This window comes from Dipodomys merriami, unplaced genomic scaffold, assembly GCF_024711535.1.
Source record: "Dipodomys merriami isolate MVZ:Mamm:240054 unplaced genomic scaffold, mDipMer1.0.p SCAF_26, whole genome shotgun sequence".
Lineage (NCBI taxonomy): Eukaryota > Metazoa > Chordata > Mammalia > Rodentia > Heteromyidae > Dipodomys > Dipodomys merriami.
The window spans coordinates 4,524,817-4,541,797 of record NW_027204048.1 but is presented as its reverse complement, the minus strand read 5'-3'; the positions used below and the strand labels follow the sequence as shown (position 1 = coordinate 4,541,797).

At 59.2% G+C, this 16,981-nt stretch overlaps 1 protein-coding gene across 4 annotated transcripts in view; it reads right to left on the bottom strand.

Moving 5' to 3' along the window:
• Positions 1–927: 927 nt before the first annotated feature.
• The window catches only part of Clip2 (CAP-Gly domain containing linker protein 2), a 42,738-nt gene continuing 26,684 nt past the window's right edge, over positions 928–16,981 (bottom strand). For 3 of the 4 annotated variants that reach the window (XM_070035558.1, XM_070035560.1, XM_070035559.1), the window contains 11 exons: positions 16,128–16,231; positions 15,339–15,399; positions 12,809–12,913; positions 10,135–11,067; positions 6,383–6,440; positions 5,432–5,515; positions 4,910–5,066; positions 4,624–4,783; positions 3,649–3,831; positions 3,371–3,430; positions 928–1,836 (listed from right to left, as the gene is read on the bottom strand). In XM_070035558.1, the coding sequence (XP_069891659.1) occupies positions 1,825–1,836; positions 3,371–3,430; positions 3,649–3,831; positions 4,624–4,783; positions 4,910–5,066; positions 5,432–5,515; positions 6,383–6,440; positions 10,135–11,067; positions 12,809–12,913; positions 15,339–15,399; positions 16,128–16,231 (1,917 nt within the window). In that variant the 3' untranslated portion in view covers positions 928–1,824. The remainder of the gene's footprint in view (positions 1,837–3,370; positions 3,431–3,648; positions 3,832–4,623; positions 4,784–4,909; positions 5,067–5,431; positions 5,516–6,382; positions 6,441–10,134; positions 11,068–12,808; positions 12,914–15,338; positions 15,400–16,127; positions 16,232–16,981) is intronic. The other variant, XM_070035561.1, reaches the window with a different exon arrangement.

The following is a 16,981-nucleotide window of genomic DNA, read 5'->3' as shown; positions in this document are numbered from 1 at the left end:
GAGGATCACAGTTCAAAGCCAGCCAGGGCAGAAAAGTCCATGAGACTCTTATCTCCAATAAACTACTAGAAAACCGGAAGTGGTGCTGTGGTCCAAGTGGCAGAGGGCTCACCTTGAGCTGAAGAGCTGAGGGACAGCGTCCAGGTCCAGAGTTCAAGCCCCATGACCAACAAAAATAAAAAATAAATTTAAAAAATATTAAATCCAACTATAAAAGCTGTCAGGTTATTGACGTGAAAACTGTTGTCTTTGGGGCTGGGTGTGGCAGGGTGGCTTTGTATAGCCAGTGTGAGGCGGGTGGGGCACAGCCCCGCTCCCTGGAGACCTGGGCCAGTGGGGGTCCCTGGGCACCCCTGCCATCTCTGGGTGATTCTCCATTTGCATTCCCTGCTTATAGCTGGTTTTTTGTTTTTGGCCAATACTGTGATTTGAACTTAAGGCTTTGTGCTTGAGATAGGGCCTCGCTCATTTTGCCTGAATTGGCCTCAAACCTTTTTTTTTTTTTTTTGGTCAGTCGTGGGGACTGGGCGCCGTCCCTCAGCTCTTCAGCTCAGGGCTAGCGCTCTACCACTTGAGCCACAGCGCCACTTCCGGCTTTTTCTGCTTATGTGGTGCTGAGGAATTGAACCCAGGGCCTCATGCATGCAAGGCAAGCGCTCTACCACTGAGCCACCTTCCCAGTCCTGGCCTCAAATCTTGAGCCTCTTGTCTCTGTGTTCCCAAGTAACTGTGACTACAGGTGTGTGCCGCCACACTCAGCTCCTCATGCACTTCTACTGCCACCCCCATAACCATTCACGTGAGCAGGCCAGCAGACAACAAAGTGAGAACCAACCAACTCCTCTCCTGGCACGGGTGGAGAGGTGCTGCCTTGGGGTGACTCGGGTCTCCAGGCACCCACAGAGTCCTGTTTGACCACTCGGCTCCTGCACCTCAGTCACAAGCTTTATTGCCCGAAGACAGACGAGCCACGCTTCCACAATTCCACTGGGGGAGGGAGGGGGTGGGGGGGGCAGGGCGGGGAAGGGCAGGGCCAGGAGAGGCCCTGGTGGCCGTGCGGCAGGCCATCCAGATGGCTTGTCACAAACCTGCCGGGCCACCCTCCCGGCCTGGGTCCGCTAGTACTCAGAGCTGCTGGATTGTGCTAGAAGCAGCAGTGCTGTCTCTGGCCAAACCACTAACACGCATCGCTTCTAAGCCGATGTTACTAAATCCGCTACGGAAGCCAGCGGGGAGTGGGGGGCATGGGCGGGTACATGGCTGCCCCCCATAGCTGCCTTGGGGTGACTGTGACCCTTGCCAGCCTGTACCTGGGGGAGGGACATCAGGCCGCCCTCCTGGAACTGGGGGCCCGCAGGGGTGGGCGCCGCCCCGCACCCCACGCTTGCCGTGTGGCCTGGGGACAGTGTGGTACCAGCCCTGGTCACCCTGGCTCCAGGCCAGGGCTGCCCGAGGCCGCAGGGTGGAGAGGGGCTGGTGCGGGCATAATACTGAGGCTGGCGGGGCCCAGCCGGCCTCCTGGGCAGGACAAGCTGAGTGTGGAGGCCCCGGGTCGCGGACCCACCACCTTGTCCTAGGGGGCAGGGGCAGCGGGGGGCACGGCTGGGCCCTGGCACCCAGACAGGCGTCAGGGCAGCTTGCTCCGGGGAGTCTCTGGCAGGGTTATCTCAGCTTCTCCCTAAGAGTTCCAGAAGCTTCTTCATGCCCAAGTGAGGGCTGAGACGGGCGGGCTGCGGTGGATGGCAAGCTCCGGGCACCTCCTGGTCCGGCAGGGGCAAGATTGCTATGGTCACGGCTGGCCACGCCGCCTCCAGGTCCACGGGGTCAGTGCCGGTCCTGGGGGAGCCAGGGTTTGGTCAGAGGCGGGGAGGAAAGCAGGGCCAAGGCAGGAGGGCGGGTGGGCATGCGGGGAGAGGACCTGCAGGTGTCGAGGCCCTGGGGCAGGAAATGTGTGGGGTTTACAAGGAGCCCAGGGGGAAAGGATGGATGGATGGAGATGGGAATGGGGGTGGCAGGCCCCAATTTCCCCATGTGTCAGCTGGGATGAGCCCGCCCTGTGCACCGCAAGCCTGGCAGGGGAGCAGAGCTGCAGGCAGTAAGGTGCAGGCCACAAGTGCAAGGTGGAGGCCCAGGCTCAGGACGTGGGCAAGGCTGCGCTGGGCTCCAGGCCCTGCAGAACAGCAGTGGGCTGGGTGACAGCTCTGTCTGGGCATAGCGGGCGGGGCCAGGCCTGAGCAGGGCGGCAGCGGCAGAGCGGGGAGCTGGCGGGGAGAGGGGGCGTTGCACCTGCACAAAGCACGGGAGCCTCTGATACAAAAGGTGCTAGGAAAAACATTTTTGGGGAGAGGAGATATTGGAGTTTGAACTCATAGCCTTGTACTCTCATTCAACTTTTTTTTCCCCCCTTGGCGCCCAATACTGGGCACCAAAAAACTCAAGGGCTGGGTGCACTCTCTGAGCTTTTGGACGCAAGACAGGTGCTCTACCACTTGAGCCACAGCTCCACTTCCAGTATTTTGGGGGTTCATTGAAGGGAAGAGTCTCATGGATTTTCCTGCCCAGGCTGGTTTCAGATCACAACCCTTCAGATTTCAGCCTCCTGAACAGCTAGGATTATGGATGTGAGCCACCAGTGCCCAGCTAATTTTATTCATTCATTCATTTAGGTTGGTCGTGGAGCTTGAACTCAGGGCCTGGGCGCTGTCCCCAAGTGCTCTTTGCTCAAGACTAGAGTTCTAGCACTTTGAGCCACAGCACCGCTTCCAGTTTTTTGGTTCACTGGAGATAAGGGTCTCACAGACTTTCCTGCACAGGCTGGCTTCGAACCTTAATCCTAACATCGCAGCCTCCTAAATAGATAGGATTACAGGTGTGAGCCACCAGCGCTCAGCAGCTCAGGAGCGCTTCATCATCCAGCCTTCAATTGCCTCCTGAGTGCTGAGATTACAGGCGTGAGCCACCTTACCCAGCCTGCCTACACAATACCGATGTGTTGGGTACAGTGGCAGTTGGCTCAGACAAGAGGCATAGAAGGCTGGGTGCGGCTTGTGATCCCGGAGCTCAGGAAGGGGGCGCAAGAGGCCAGCCAGGCGTATGAGTACAATGAGACTCTGTGTCGAGAAAAATGGGGGTGGGGGTCACTGGGGTGTAGCTCCATGGCAGAGCGCCTTCCTGGCACACACAAAGCTCCGGGTTCATCCTCAGTGCCAGGCAAAGAAAAAAGGCAGGAAGGACGTTGTCGCCCCTGAACGCGCCTCTGTGAATGGCCTCTTGTTAGGGGCACACGCGTGCACGCACGGGCACGCACACACATGCCGCTTCCTCTGCGTTTAGTGCCTTCCCAGGTGTCCTCCTACGGGGGTGCCTTTACCTCCTGCTTCTGGGCCTTGTCTGGTTGATGGATGCCATTGGCAGAACCGGAAGTCAAGGTCTGCAGTGGGGGGGGGGCAGAGGCCATGAACACGGTGCCCACTGGGTGGGGCCAGTGCCCAACACCAACATCCCAGGCCGGGCTCCATCCTCCTTCCTCCCTCCCTCCCTCCCTTCTGCTCCCTCCCTTGTCTTTCTCCATTTCCTCCCTCCAGGCTGGGCAGCCCGTCTCTGGTTCTTCCTGGCTTGGACCCCCGCAGCCTGGGCCCCAGTGCTCACCTGGGCCCGGTCAGGGCCCCGCATGGCCTCCACAAACTTCTCCACTTGCCGCGTGAGCTCCAGGGCCTCGCGCAGTGCATCCTCGGTGCTCAGCAGCTGGTGCTGCAGGCGGAGCAGCTCCGGCGCGGATGTGGGGTCGATAAGGGAGAAGCGTCTCTGCTCGGCCAGGCCCCGGTCCTTGTCCTGCGCAGAGCTTGGGGTCAGCGCTTACAAGAAGCCCTTGAGGCCCACGTACCCCGAGACACTGGGCCACCAAGTGCCCAGAGATGGCTCTGCCTGGCCCTTGGCCTGGCCTCCATGCCAGCCTCAGGAGGCCGGGCTCGCTGGGCAGAGCCCATGCCACCTGGCTGATGGACAGCCAAAGAACCAAGCACCCCAGACCCCCTAGCACCCCAGCACAGGCCTGGTCACATAGCCACAAGACTGCAGGGCATGGATGGGAAGATAGCAGTGATCATCAGGCCCAGACTGGGCAGAGCCCGCAGGCCTGGCCCGCCCCTGCTCCCTTCTCCCTGCCAGGCCAGGCACGCAGTTAGTAAGGATCGCGGTTTGAAGCCAGTCCGGGCAGGAAAGTCCGGAAGACTCTCCAATGAACCATCAAAAGCCAGAAGTAGAGCTGTGGCTCAAATGGAGTGCCCACCTTGAGTGAAAACTCTATGGGACAGCGCCAGTCTCTGAGTTCAAGTCCCAGAACTGGTACAAAACCAAAACAGAAGCCAAGCAAGCCTGGGAAAGGAAGAGGAGTCTGGGGAGACTGGGTGGAATCCCCCCGGGGACCCCAGCACAGCCTGGAAGTTCTGGCCAATTCCCTTGGGGCGCGGGGGCTCCCTACCCGGACAGCCACCCGCCTGGGCACAGGCCCCACTGGGCTGACCCCCACCGGGCCTCAGCCTGCCATGGCCCCCCTCCCACAGGCCCCGCCCTGTCCCACCCCCGCCAGTCCCTCCCACAGGCCCCGCCCAGTCCCCCAAGTACCAGCCCCGTGAGCTCCTCCCGCAGACCCCGGATGTCATCCTTCAGTTTCTGCTCCTTGATCCGCCACTCAGCCTTGTGCACCTCGCGGCTCAGGTCCCGCTCAGGTCCCGGCGAGTGGCGATTGGCCTCCAGGAGCAGCACCCTCAGCTCGTTCAGACTCCTGGGAGCACAGGAGGGGCGTCAGCCCGCCCCGCCGCCGGGGCCCAGCGCCCAGCCTACTCAGGAGGCTGAGACGCGAGGATCGCAGCCCAGGGTGCGGTGGGGGGGGGGGGGGGGGCTGGCTCACCGCTCCTTCCGCAGCAGCTCCCGGCTGAGGGTGACCAGCTGACCTGAGCCGTCATGAGTCCTGCGGGCCGCGGCGTCCAGCTCCGCCTCCAGACGCCGCTTCTCCTTCAGCAGTGCGTCCGTCCTCTTCTCCGCGGCCTTGCACTTGGCTTCCAGCGCTGCCCAAGGCCATGGGGAGAGGGTTGAGCCCTTCGGGGACCCAGGTCCACCCAGGGCGCTGGGGCTCGGGGGGGCCAGCCCGAGAAGAGGACCTCACAGAACAAGACAAACTCCAAAACCAGTGCCCGGGCAGTGGGTCAGGAACAGGTGCCCCTGCCTCAGGGCATGGCAGACATGCAGCAATTAGACAAGGAGGCTGAGCTGTGGCCCAGGGCCCCTGACTTCTGTGGACTCGCTTAGCCACGTGATGTGACAGGGATGGGGGGGGGGTCCTACGGGAATGCAGTCCAGCATTCAGAGGAAGGTAAGGGCACCCCCCCGCCCCCCACATTGCCCCTCTCAGGGCTAAAGGACGGAGACTTACCACTTACTTGGGCCCCAAGTGTCTCGGCCTGGGACGTCAATGCCATCACCTCTTTGTCCCTCTTGTGGAGCTTGTCCTGCAGGTCTAGGGCAGAAGAGGGGCTTGGTATGCTCCAGGGAGGCCTGACCTCTCCAAGGAGGCCACACTGGGCCTCCAGGGCCCAGCCCTTCCTCACTCTTCGCTGTGAACTGCCCTGTGTCCTGGCCAGGGCAGAATGCTGGACCACACGCCAGTCACTCCCGAGTCCTGTGTCACCAGGCACGGGGACAGACCAGGCTCCCCTCCCGTTTGGTTCCTTCTCTTAAACGAGGTCTAACAATATAGCTCAGGCTGGCCTAGAACTCCATCCTCCTACCTCAGCTTCTTGAGTGCTGGCATGGTAGGTGTGCACTACCATGCCCAGCTATAAATAAAAATACCAAGATTCTAATTGTGTGTGTGTTGGCTGGTACCGAGGCTTGAACCTGGGGCTAGGGCACCCAAGCTATTTTGGCTGGTGCTCTACCACTTGAGCTATACCTCTAGCCCTTCTTTTTGCTGGGTATTTTGAAGATGATGTCTTTACAACTTTTTTTCTGCCTGAGCTGGACTATAGGTGAGCCACTGGTGCCCAGGGCCAAAGGAATTTTTAAAAAGCAAAGGAGGGGGCTGAGAAGGTGGCTCAGTGGTAGAGTGCTTGCCTAGCATGCATGAGGCCCTGGGTTCAAATCCTCAGCACTACATAAACAGAAAAGGCTGGAAGTGGCGCTGTAGCTCAAATGGTAGAGCGCTAGCCTTGAGCTGAAGAGCTCAGGGACAGCGTCCAGGCCTAGAGTTCCAGCCCCACAACTGACCAAAAAACAAGAAACATAAACAAAAAAAGGAGGGCCAGGCACCGATGGCTCATGCCCGTCATCCTGTCATCCTGGTGGTGGCACAATAGGCCCAGCCATTCCTGTCCATCCTACTCACCCTCCAGCGTCTCCTTCATGCTCATCTTCTCCTCCGAAAGGTCATTGGCCTCGATCACCTGGAAGAAGGCAGGGTCCTGCCTGTTGCCTGGTCCACCAGTCCCCCCACACCTCATCCTGTGTAAGGGCCTTGATGCGGTGTCCAGGGCCACCATGTCCCCACGCAGCCTCCCCATGACAGAGGCAGCCCCTTGGCTTCACCTCCATGAGCTACTGCTGCAGACCTCCATCCCTCCTTAGTCACGGTACTACAGCGGGTGCTGGGACTCACACCCATAATTCTAACTATTCAGGAGACAGGTCTGAGGATCATAGTTCAAATCCAGCCTGGGCAGAAAAGGCTATGAAACATCTCCAATAAACTACCAGAAAACCAGAAGTGGCACTGTGACTCAAGTGGTAGTGAGCTAACCTTGAGCTGAAGAGCTGAGAGATAGTACTCAGGCCCAGAGTTCAAGCCCATGACTGACAAAAAAAAAAACCCAATTTTTAAAAAAATATAAATTGAACAGGTATAGTGGTATGTGCCTTCCTCAAGAGGCTGAGGAAGGAAGAAATGGAGGTCAAGGCCAGCCTGGGCTACCTGGTAGTTGGGAGCTGGTAGCTCATGCCTGTAAGCCTAGCAACTGAAAAGATTTGAGATCTGAGGACTGAAGTTCAAAGCCAGCCTAGACAGGAAATACATGAGACTCTTATTTAATTAATCAGCAAGAAGCTGGAAGTAGAGCCGTGGCCTTGAGTGAAAAAGATAAGGGACGGAACTCAGGCCCTGAGTTCAAGCACCAGAACAGGTACAAACACTAAAGAGTCTGGTACACAAGTCAAAAGACTGTAGAGCCGGGGCTGGGAAGGTGGCTCAGTGGTAGAGCGCTTTGCTTTGCATGCCTGAGGCCCTGGGTTCGATTCCTCAGCACCACATAAGCAAAAAGAAAAAAGCCGGAAGTGGCGCTGTGGCTCAAGTGGTAGAGCGCTAGCCTTGAGCTGAAGAGCTGAGGGATAGCGCCCAGGCCCAGAGTTGAGGCCCCACGACCAGACCCAAACAAACAAAAACAAACAAACAAAAAAAGACTGTAGAGCCGGGCACCAGTGGCTCACGCCTGTAATCCTAGTTACTCAGGAGGCTGAGATCTGAGGATCTTGGATCAAAGCCAGCCTGGGCAGAAAAGTCTGTGAGACTCTTATCTCCAATTTACCACCAGAAAACCAGAAGTGGCACTGTGGCTCAAGTGGTAGAGCGCTCGCCTTAAGCTGAAGAGCTCATGGACAGTGACCAGGCCCAGAGTTCAAGGTCCATGAGCAACATTAAAAAAAAAAAAAGAGCCGGGCGCTGGTGGCTCACGCCTGTAATCCTAGCTACTCAGGAGGCTGAGATCTGAGGATCACGGTTCAAAGCCAGCCCGGGCAGGAGAGACCGTGAGACTCCTATCTCCAATAAAACCACCAGAAAACCGGAAGTGGCGCTGTAGCTCAAGTGGTAGAGCGCTCGCCTTGAGCTGAAGAGCTGAGGGACAGCGCCCAGGCCCAGAGTTCAAGCCCCACGACCGACAAAAAAAAAAAAAAAAAAAAAAAGACTGTGGACAGTGCCTGCGCCCCCTCCGCAAGTTCTCACCCACTGTCCAGAGCCCACGAGGTGCGCGGTGCAGCCCGGCAGCAGGGGGAGCAGAGCCCATCAAAGCCGAGCGCCCATCCCATCCATTTTACTTTGTCCTTTCCAGATTATGTCTGAACCCGGGGCCACAGGGGGCCCCTTCGTGACACAAGGGGTGGGGTCACCCTCAGGCCTCTGTCACCAAGGTCTGCAAACCTCCACAACTAAGGGCACCAAGGTCCAGGGCTGCAGCCTTGATCCACCTGCCCATCAGCTTCCCTCTGACTAGCCCGGCCGCCTCCTTCCTCCAGCCCAGATCCCGGCAAGCAGGGACCATGCGAGTGCATGGGGGCGGGACACAGGAAGGACTTCACAAACAGCCCCCTCCCCCCCACTGCAGCCAACCCATGGAGCAGGGCTGCCTGGTGGGGACCCTTGGAGGCTGACCAGGTCTGTCACTGGCCACCCCTCCCATGGGGCTCTGTCATCCTGGCACCTTCATGGGCTCTGCTGGCCACCGGACTGGTCACCCTGCCAATGGGCACCAGGGCAAGCCATGCCACCCCAGGGCAATGTGGGGCTGGGCACCCATTCTCTTCCATCCCAGGGAAGGCCAGTCCTGCAGAGCGCCCGGGAGCCCTGGCTCTGGGGACAGCTGCTGGCTTCACGGGTGGTGGTGGGGGGAGGCCATGCTGGGCCCCTGGGCCAGTGCACTTGTTGGAGATGGGCACCCAGGCGGCAGCTTCCCGCCACATGGCTGTTCTGTGGGGACCGAGTGTCATGTCCTCTGAGGGTGGCCCCAGGGGTGGAATCTAGGGACTCCACCACGGGACCCATCTCCAGCCTGTCACCATCCTGACAAGAAGCATTGGGAGGAGAGATTACAGGGACTTGAACCCAAGCTGGCTACTGCCTGATCCACACTCAAGCCCCACCCCGTCACTGAGCCACCACCACTGCTTGAGCCAGGTCTCCAGTCCCCTTTTTTTTTTTTTTTTTTGTCGGTCGTGGGGCTTGAACTCTGGGCCTGGGCGTTGTGCCTCAGCTCTTCAGCTCAAGGCGAGGGCTCTACCACTTGAGCTACAGCGCCACTTCCGGTTTTCTGGTGGTTTATTGGAGATAGGAGTCTCACGGTCTTTCCTGCCCGGGCTGGCTTTGAACCGCGATCCTCAGATCTCAGCCTCCTGAGTAGCTAGGATTACAGGCGTGAGCCACCAGCGCCCGGCTTTTTCCAGTCCCCTTTTGCCTTGGAATTTTCTTTTTTTTTTTTTGTCGGTCATGGGCCTTGAACTCTGGGCCTGGGCGCTGTCCCTCAGCTCTTCAGCTGAAGGCGAGCGCTCTACCACTTGAGCTACAGCGCCACTTCCGGTTTTCTGGTGGTTTATTGGAGATAGGAGTCTCACAGTCTCTCCTGCCCGGGCTGGCTTTGAACCGCGATCCTCAGATCTCAGCCTCTGGAGTAGCTAGGATTACAGGCATGAGCCACCAGTGCCCGGCTTTTTGCCTTGGAATTTTCAAGGCAAAATCTCCCCCATCATGCCCTGGGGTGCAATCTCCTACTTGTGCTGCCTGCGGCTGGGGCAGCAGACCTGCCTTGCTACGCCTGGCCTTCGGTTGTGATGGACTCTCAAGCATATATATATATATTTTTTTCCATTTTGTCAGTCATAGGGCTTGAACTCTGGGCCTGAGCAGTCCCTGAGCTCTTTTTCTCAAGGCTAGCACTCTATCACTTTGAGCCATGGCACCACTTCTGGTTTTCTGGTGGTTACTCAAGAGATTTGAGTCTCACAGACTTTCCTATCCAGGTTGGCTTTGAACTGTGACCCTCAGACCTCAACCTCCTGGGTAGCTGGGATTACAGGCGTGAGCCACTAGTGGCACCTGGCCTCTCAAGCACTGTACTTTTATGCACGAGCTGACCTCCCATTGTGATCCCCAGAGCTCCATCTCCCCAGAAGCCTGGACTATAAGCATCAACCACCGTGCTGGGCAGGTTGCATTTTTCCTTTTTCTCGCTTTGCTGGGGCGAGGGGGAAGTTGTGCCTGCCAGGCAAGGGCCACCCCCCCCCTGCCCCCCTCAGGGTACCTGGGAGGCCCTGGGCCACCACACAGAGGCCCATCCCACCCACACCCTGCCCAGCTGGCCTGCAGGAGCCGCCTACGTGGCTGTGCTGAGCCGAGCACAGGGCCTCGAGCGCCTGGAGTCTGTTCTCCGCCACCAGGAGCTTCTCCCGAAGCCCCTCGGCCTCCGCCTTGCTCTGGGCTTCGGCCCGCTGCAGCAGCTCGAAGTCCAGCATTTTCTTTTCGGCCAGGGCGATCTGCTGCTTGAGGAACTCGATGGCCTGCGCCTGGCCGCGGTACTCCACATCCAGCCCCTCCAGCTCCTGCACGCGTAGCTGGGCATCCCGGCACCGGTCCTGAGCCTCCTGCAGCTCCTGCCGGTGCTGTGTGGCCTGGGCCTCCAGCTGGGCCTGCCACTGCTGCCCGAGGCCAGCCAGCTCGTCCTGGGCCTCCTGCAGCTTCTGCTGCAGGCCCTCCTTCTCCTTGGCGTGCATGGCTGCCTCCAGGTCCTGCTTGGCACGCAGATTGCCCAACTCCAGCTGGTGCTCCATTTTGATACCCTCTATCACAGCCTTCAGCTCTCCGATCTCCTTCTGCTGGGCACCCGGGCCCGAGCTCAGCGTGGCCTTGAGCCCCTCCAGGGACTTCTGGTGGTCAGAGGCCAGCGAGTCCAGCCTGGACTTCCAGTTGTCCATGAGGCCCATGTTCTCGTGCGTGGCCTGCCGCACCTTGGCCTTCAGGTCGGCCACCTCCTGCGCGTACTTCTCGTTGGCCGCCCGCAGCCTGTCCGCCTCGGCCTGATAGGCCTTCAGCGCCTCCTCATACTTGTCCCGGAGCGCGCTGCCCTCTGGCTGCCGCTCCTGGCTGGACAGCAGCCGCTCCCGCAGCCGCAGCGCTTCGGCAGCCTCGGGGTGGTCCGCAGGCAGCGGCCCTGACTGCAGCAGGCACTGCTGCAGCTCCTGGATCTCACCGCGCCGCAGGCTCAGCTCCTCCTCCAACTGCAGAACCCGAGACTTCTCGGCTACCGTGGTCAGCTGTTGGGAGAGAAAGGGTGGGAGTCAGGTCGCAGGTCGGGAGCCCATCCCAGCTACTCGGGAGGCTGAGACCTGAGGACCGAGATTCAAAGCCAGCCCCGCTGGAAATGTCCACGAGACTCTAATCTCCAACTGACTACCAAAAAGCCAGACATGGAGCTGTGGCTTGAGTAGTAGAGTGCCCGCCTTCAATAGAAATGCTGAGGGGCAGCACCCAGGCCCTGAGTTCAAGCCCCAGTATCGGCACAAACAGTTGTCAGCAGCCAGCTGGACCGCAAGAGGACACATACCAGCTGGGGAAAAGGCACCCCTCCCTCCTGGGCACTGGCTGCACCCTAATAATGAAGCCACATGTGTGGGTAAGAGAAGCCAGCATCTTGTGCCTAAGGGCTGTGCAAGCTAGGCAGGCGCTCTACTGCTTGAGTCATGTCTCCAACCATTTTTGCTTTTGGTGTTTACAGACAGGATCTTAAACTTTTTTTTTTTTTAAACTGGAGGCCAGACTAAGACTGTGATTCTCCTACCTCCTCCCGAGTGGCTGAGATTATAGGTGTGCACCACTATGCCTGGTCAAGCTAATGCTAGTTCCAATAAGCAGAGTCCAGAGTAGCTTTGCCATCCCCTTACTTTAGAGGTCCCAACATGAGTGGCTGGTACCCAGAGGGGCAGGTAGGAGGGGTGGCCGAAGGGGCAGGTTTCAGGCCTCCAGCAAAACAGACCCGTTGGGGGCCTCTACCCTCCCAAAGGGCCCCTGATCACGTCAGTGGTCACAGATTTGGAAATCCTGCTGGGCTGGGAAGGTGGCTCTGTGGTAGAGTGTTTGCCTTGCATGCATGAGACCCTGGGGCCGATTACTCATCACTACATAAGCAGAAAAAGCCAGAAGTGGTGCTGTGGCTCGTGGTAGAGTGCTAGTCTTGAGAACAAAAGAAGCTCAGGGATAGTGCCCAGGCCCTGAGTTCAAAACCCAGGACTGGCAAAAAAAAAAAAAAAAAGAAAGACGTTGCCCTGCTTCTCTGATATGAGGATTAAACTTGGGGTTTTCCAGCTACATAAGCACCCCATCCTGCATTTGTGTGCATTCGCATACATTTGCATGTGCACCTGCCATGGAATCTGGGGCCTGGTGCTTGCTGCATCAATCTACTCCGGGGCTACAGCCCTAAGGCCTTTTAAAGTTTTGAAACAGGCTCTCAATACATAGCCTGGGCTGGCATCCATTTTCTTGCTTCAGCCTCCCCAGTGCTGGGATTACAGGCATGCCCATGCCACCTGTGTGGATGGAGTTGGCCACTTGGAGACTGGATGGGTGTGAACGCAGCTTCGTGCACACGGATGCTGAGCCGTGGCTGTGTGAAGATGCCCGTGTCTGCAGACACCCGCACAGTGCACGCTCTTTCCCCATGGCCGTCAGCGCCCCTCCAAGCGCGTGCCACTCCTTGGAACTCATGGCACCTCATGCCCATGGCAGCCTTCCTGGACTCCCCATTTCACTGGGTGCTGCAGTCGGTCCTAGGACCCATGGAAATGCGGCACAGCTCTGCCCTGCAGATGGGGGGGATCTCGGCAAGTAGGCGGGTAAACGCCCAGGGACCCCAGCTCCCACAGCCCCAGCGTGTTCGGGAATATCTGCTTCCTCCGGAGAACAGGACGCGGCGAGAGCAGCCAGAGGCAGAGAGGAGGTGGAAGGGTGGCGGGGCCGGGTGGGCACGGCGGGCACGGCGGGCAGCAGGCGCATTACCCTGTTGTCCGCTAACTCCCTGAGCAGCCGCTCGGCCTGCGCCTTCTCCAGTAGCAGGCTCTGCTCCAGCTCCCCAATGCGGGCGTGCTCCAGCTGGGTCTGGGTCTGGCTCCACCCAGAGACAGGGGAACGGGGACAGGGGACACAGGGACAGGATGGGAGAGGAAAGCCAGAGAGAGACAGACAGAGAGAGACAGAGAGAGAGGAGAGAGGAGAGAGAAAGGAGGCGTCATCGTCCACGAGCTGACAGCACAGGGAACAGAGGAGCGGGAATGGCCCAGGAGAGGTGTGGGGGAGCGGGCGGTGCCCACTTCCCATGCGGCCCGGCTAGGGTGCCATGCGCCCCTCCCTGGAGGCCCTCAGTCCTTTGTTCACTCAGCTTGGGGCCTGGCATTGATCTCAGGCATAAGGTCCTACACGTGGGACCCCAGGATTCCTGGCTCCCCAGGGGAAGTTGTGAACATTTCCACCCACGCCATCTCGACTGCCCAGGCTGGGCTGAGGCAGGGCCAGGCTCCATCTCCATCCCTGCCCCGGGGCCCCCACATGAGCACAATGCCACTTTGTCCCCAGCTTCCCACGCCCGGGCCGGGCCAACAAAGCCACATATTCTTGGGCTGGTGTGCCTGGCATTTGGGCTGCCCGTGATGGCTCCCCAGCGCGGCGGTGGGCAAGGGCAGCACTGGCGGAGAAGCAGCCTGACCCGGGCGAGGCGGGACGGAGACGCCGCTGCTGAAGAGATGAAGAGAAAGGCTGCATGCAGGCAGCATGTGGGGGCCCCACAGAAATCCTGCAGCCCGACCGCCAGGACCCGCCCTCCTCACACACCAGTGATCTAGAAATGACACACAGTACAGGGAGCGGTGGACATGGGGGTGCGCGTCTGTAATCCCTGCGCTTGGGAGGCTGAGGCAGGCTGACTTTTTGCCTGGGCTAGCCTCAGACCTCAATCCACCAGATCTCATCCTGGGCAGTCACTGGGATTACAGATGTCAGCCACTGCACCTGGCCACCTAGGGATTGTCTTCCTGCAGCTTTGCTGACCACACAACACCGCTTCACAAGCAAACAAGCAAATCCTGACATGGAAGAGAGAACATGACATGGCCTGGTGCCATGTTGCCCAGTGGCATCCAGCAGAGCCAAGTTAGACCCCACAAGGGGGCCTGTGCCGCTTGGGAAGGGGAGACTCCTGGGGCAGGGGAGGGGCTCCCCGTTTTCCAGCTCCAACCACTTGCCCGCGCCTCATAGTCCATGCCTAAAGGGGAAAGAGGCTTCACTTCTGACAGTCCACTGGGGCCTCAGCCACCAGGCGGCCAGCTGAGTTCTCTAAAGATGGTTGATTCTAGGCTGAGCGCACTGACGCACACTGCAGTCCCAGCATTCTGGAGGTGGACGCAGGAGGATGGCCAGCCTGGGCTACGTAAGAAAACTGAATCTCAAAACAGCTTTGGCTAGGCTGGGAAGGTGGCTCAGTGGTAGAGCGCTTGCCTTGCACTCATGAGGCCCTGGGTTCGATTCCTCAGCACCACAGAAGCAGAAAAAGTTGGGAGTGGTGCTGTGGCTCAAGTGGTAGCGCACTTGTTGTGACCTGAAGAGCTGAGGGGCAGTGCCCAGACCCAGGGTTCAGGACCCACAAGCGGGGGGGTGGAGGGGGTGCAGCAGGGAAGCTTTGGCACTGCCAGCTCACACTCCTCATCCCAGGAGGCTGAGATCAGGACCAAGGTTCAAAGCCAGCCCGGGCAGGAAAGTCCATGAGACTCTTATCTCCAATTAATCACCAGAAAAACAGAAGTAGAGCGGTGGCTCCAAGTGGTAGAGCATTAGCCTTGAGCAAAAGAGCCCAGGGACAGTGCCCAGGCCCTGAGTTCAAGCCCAGGACTAACAACAAAAAAAGCTTTGGCTTAGCCAGTGCATAGTTCACACAACCCCATCTCAACTGATATTTGGGCATGGTGGCACAAGCCTGCTGTCCCAGCAATGCCGGGCGCAGTGCAGGAGTCTGTGGCCCCGGCAACACTGGGAGGCACAGCAGGGCTGCAGCCCAGGCTGGCCAAGGCATAAATGGAGACTCTACCATAACAAAAAGGGGCTGGAGGCATGGCTCAAGCAGCAGAGCACCACCTTAGCAAGCTTCAGTTCAAACCCCAAGTACTGCTGAGAAAAGAAAAGGCTTTGGACGGCGCAGAACGTGGAAGCCGAGAGACATGCAGGGGTCGGGCGTCACGGACGCTGGGCGGTGGAGGGCTGGCACTCAGGCATGTTGGGGTGCAGGAAGGGGGGCTGGGAACCCACAGGGATGAGAAGCTGTGCAGGGCTCCTTCTGGAGCCGGGGGCGCCATCTGGGTGCTGTGGACGCCCCAACCATTGTGGGAACCTGCCCCGAACCCCACCTCCAGCTGCCGACTCAGGCTGGGGTCAGGGCAGGGCCAATCCCATCTTGGGCCCCAGAACAGCTCATGACCTCCAACCTTCTGCATTTCTCTCCTCCCGCAGCCCGGGGCCCGCGCTGCCCCCAGGCGGCCGATACCTCCAGGTCCCCCTTGGTGATGGACTCCTCCTCCACACGGAACTGCAGGTCCTCTACTTTCCTGTGGGCAGAGAGAGAGGGGATGATGGGGGCTGGGGCAGGCAGCCCCACATCCCCTGGATCTGCCAGGGTGGGAGGGAGGCAGGCTGGCACATGGGGTAGTAACTACAGATCTCATCATGGAGAGGAGGAAAGGAGAGCTGGGCGTTCATCCATGGGTCCCCCATCTCCATTCTGGAGCCCCCGGGCCCTCCAGTGGGAATCGGGGAACAAGTATATGAGCACAGGCTCATATCACATATAATCACAGTTTTGACAGCCCTGAGCAGGCCAAGTGAGAGGAGCAGAGGCCAGAGAGGGCAAGCAGCCTGCTCAAGGTCACACAGCGAGGCAAGGCCACAGCCAGACTCGCAGTGAACACAACTCCCATGGGCCTCCCAGAGTGATTCGTGTGTCAGCATCAGTGTGTCACCATGGAAACCAGATGTACAGGCCCGGATGACCCACCCAGGGGTAAAAATACACCCTCATCTCCCAGCCAGAAGGCAAGGGCGGCTGGCGGACGCTCTTCTGGGCTGAACGCCCGAAACACAGATGCGAGAGGAGGTGTGGGGTAAGGGGAGAGGAGGGGAGGCACAGAAGTCCCCATCACCCCAGAGAAGAGGAGAGGCTGGGCCTCCTCCACAGGCAGGGCGGGAATGGTGGCAGGGCCGCACCTCAGGCTCGGCCGGTACGTGGGTGACTCAGCCAGCCCAGGGCCCAGCCGCAGCCCAGCCCGGTAGCACCCACCTCCTCTCCTCCTCCAGCTGGTTGCACAGCTCCACCTTCTCCTTCCGAGCACTGTCCACCAGCAGCCGCGCCCGCTGGAGCTTCTCCTCTGCCTCTGAAACATACTGCGGCCCCAGGGCCAGGCAGGGTGAGCTCCCCGAGACCCCAGGGCAGGGAGGGCCCTACAGCACGGCCATCCTGCCGCCCTCCCAACTCTAGCACACAAACAAGGCCACAGCGGTGCAGCGCCAGTGACCCTGAGGTTCACATGGCTGCAAGAGCTGCCATCCCTGCCTCCCCTATCAGAGGCAGACCGGCCTGGGGAAGGCCCCTCTCACAGGGAACTTAGCTCTATGACTCTGCCTGAGGTTTCTGTCGTTGTTTTCTACACTGGTAACAGGGCTTGAACTCAGGGCCTCTAACTTGGCTTTTTTTTTTTTGGTCTGGTCGTGGGGCCTGAACTCTGGGCGTGGGCGCTGTCCCTCAGCTCTTCAGCTCAAGGCTAGCGCTCTACCACTTGAGCCACAGCGCCACTTCTGGCTCTTTTTTTTTCTTATGTGGTGCTGAGGAATCGAACCCAGGGCCTCAGGCATGCAAGGCAAGCACTCTACCACTAAGCCACCTTCCCAGCCCCTCACTTGGCTTTTTTGCTCAAAGCTGGCACTCTACCACTTGCGTCAGCTCTGCTTGGGCTTTCTGGTGGTTAATTAGAGATAGAAGTCTCAGGGACTTTCCTGCCTAGGCTGGCTTTGAGCCACAATCCTCAGATCTCAGCCTTCTGGGTAATTAGGATTACAGTGTGAGCCACGGGCACCTGGCCTGACGAGCTTTGGAACATAGAGCCTGGCGCTCTCACTTGGCTTGCCTGATTGGCT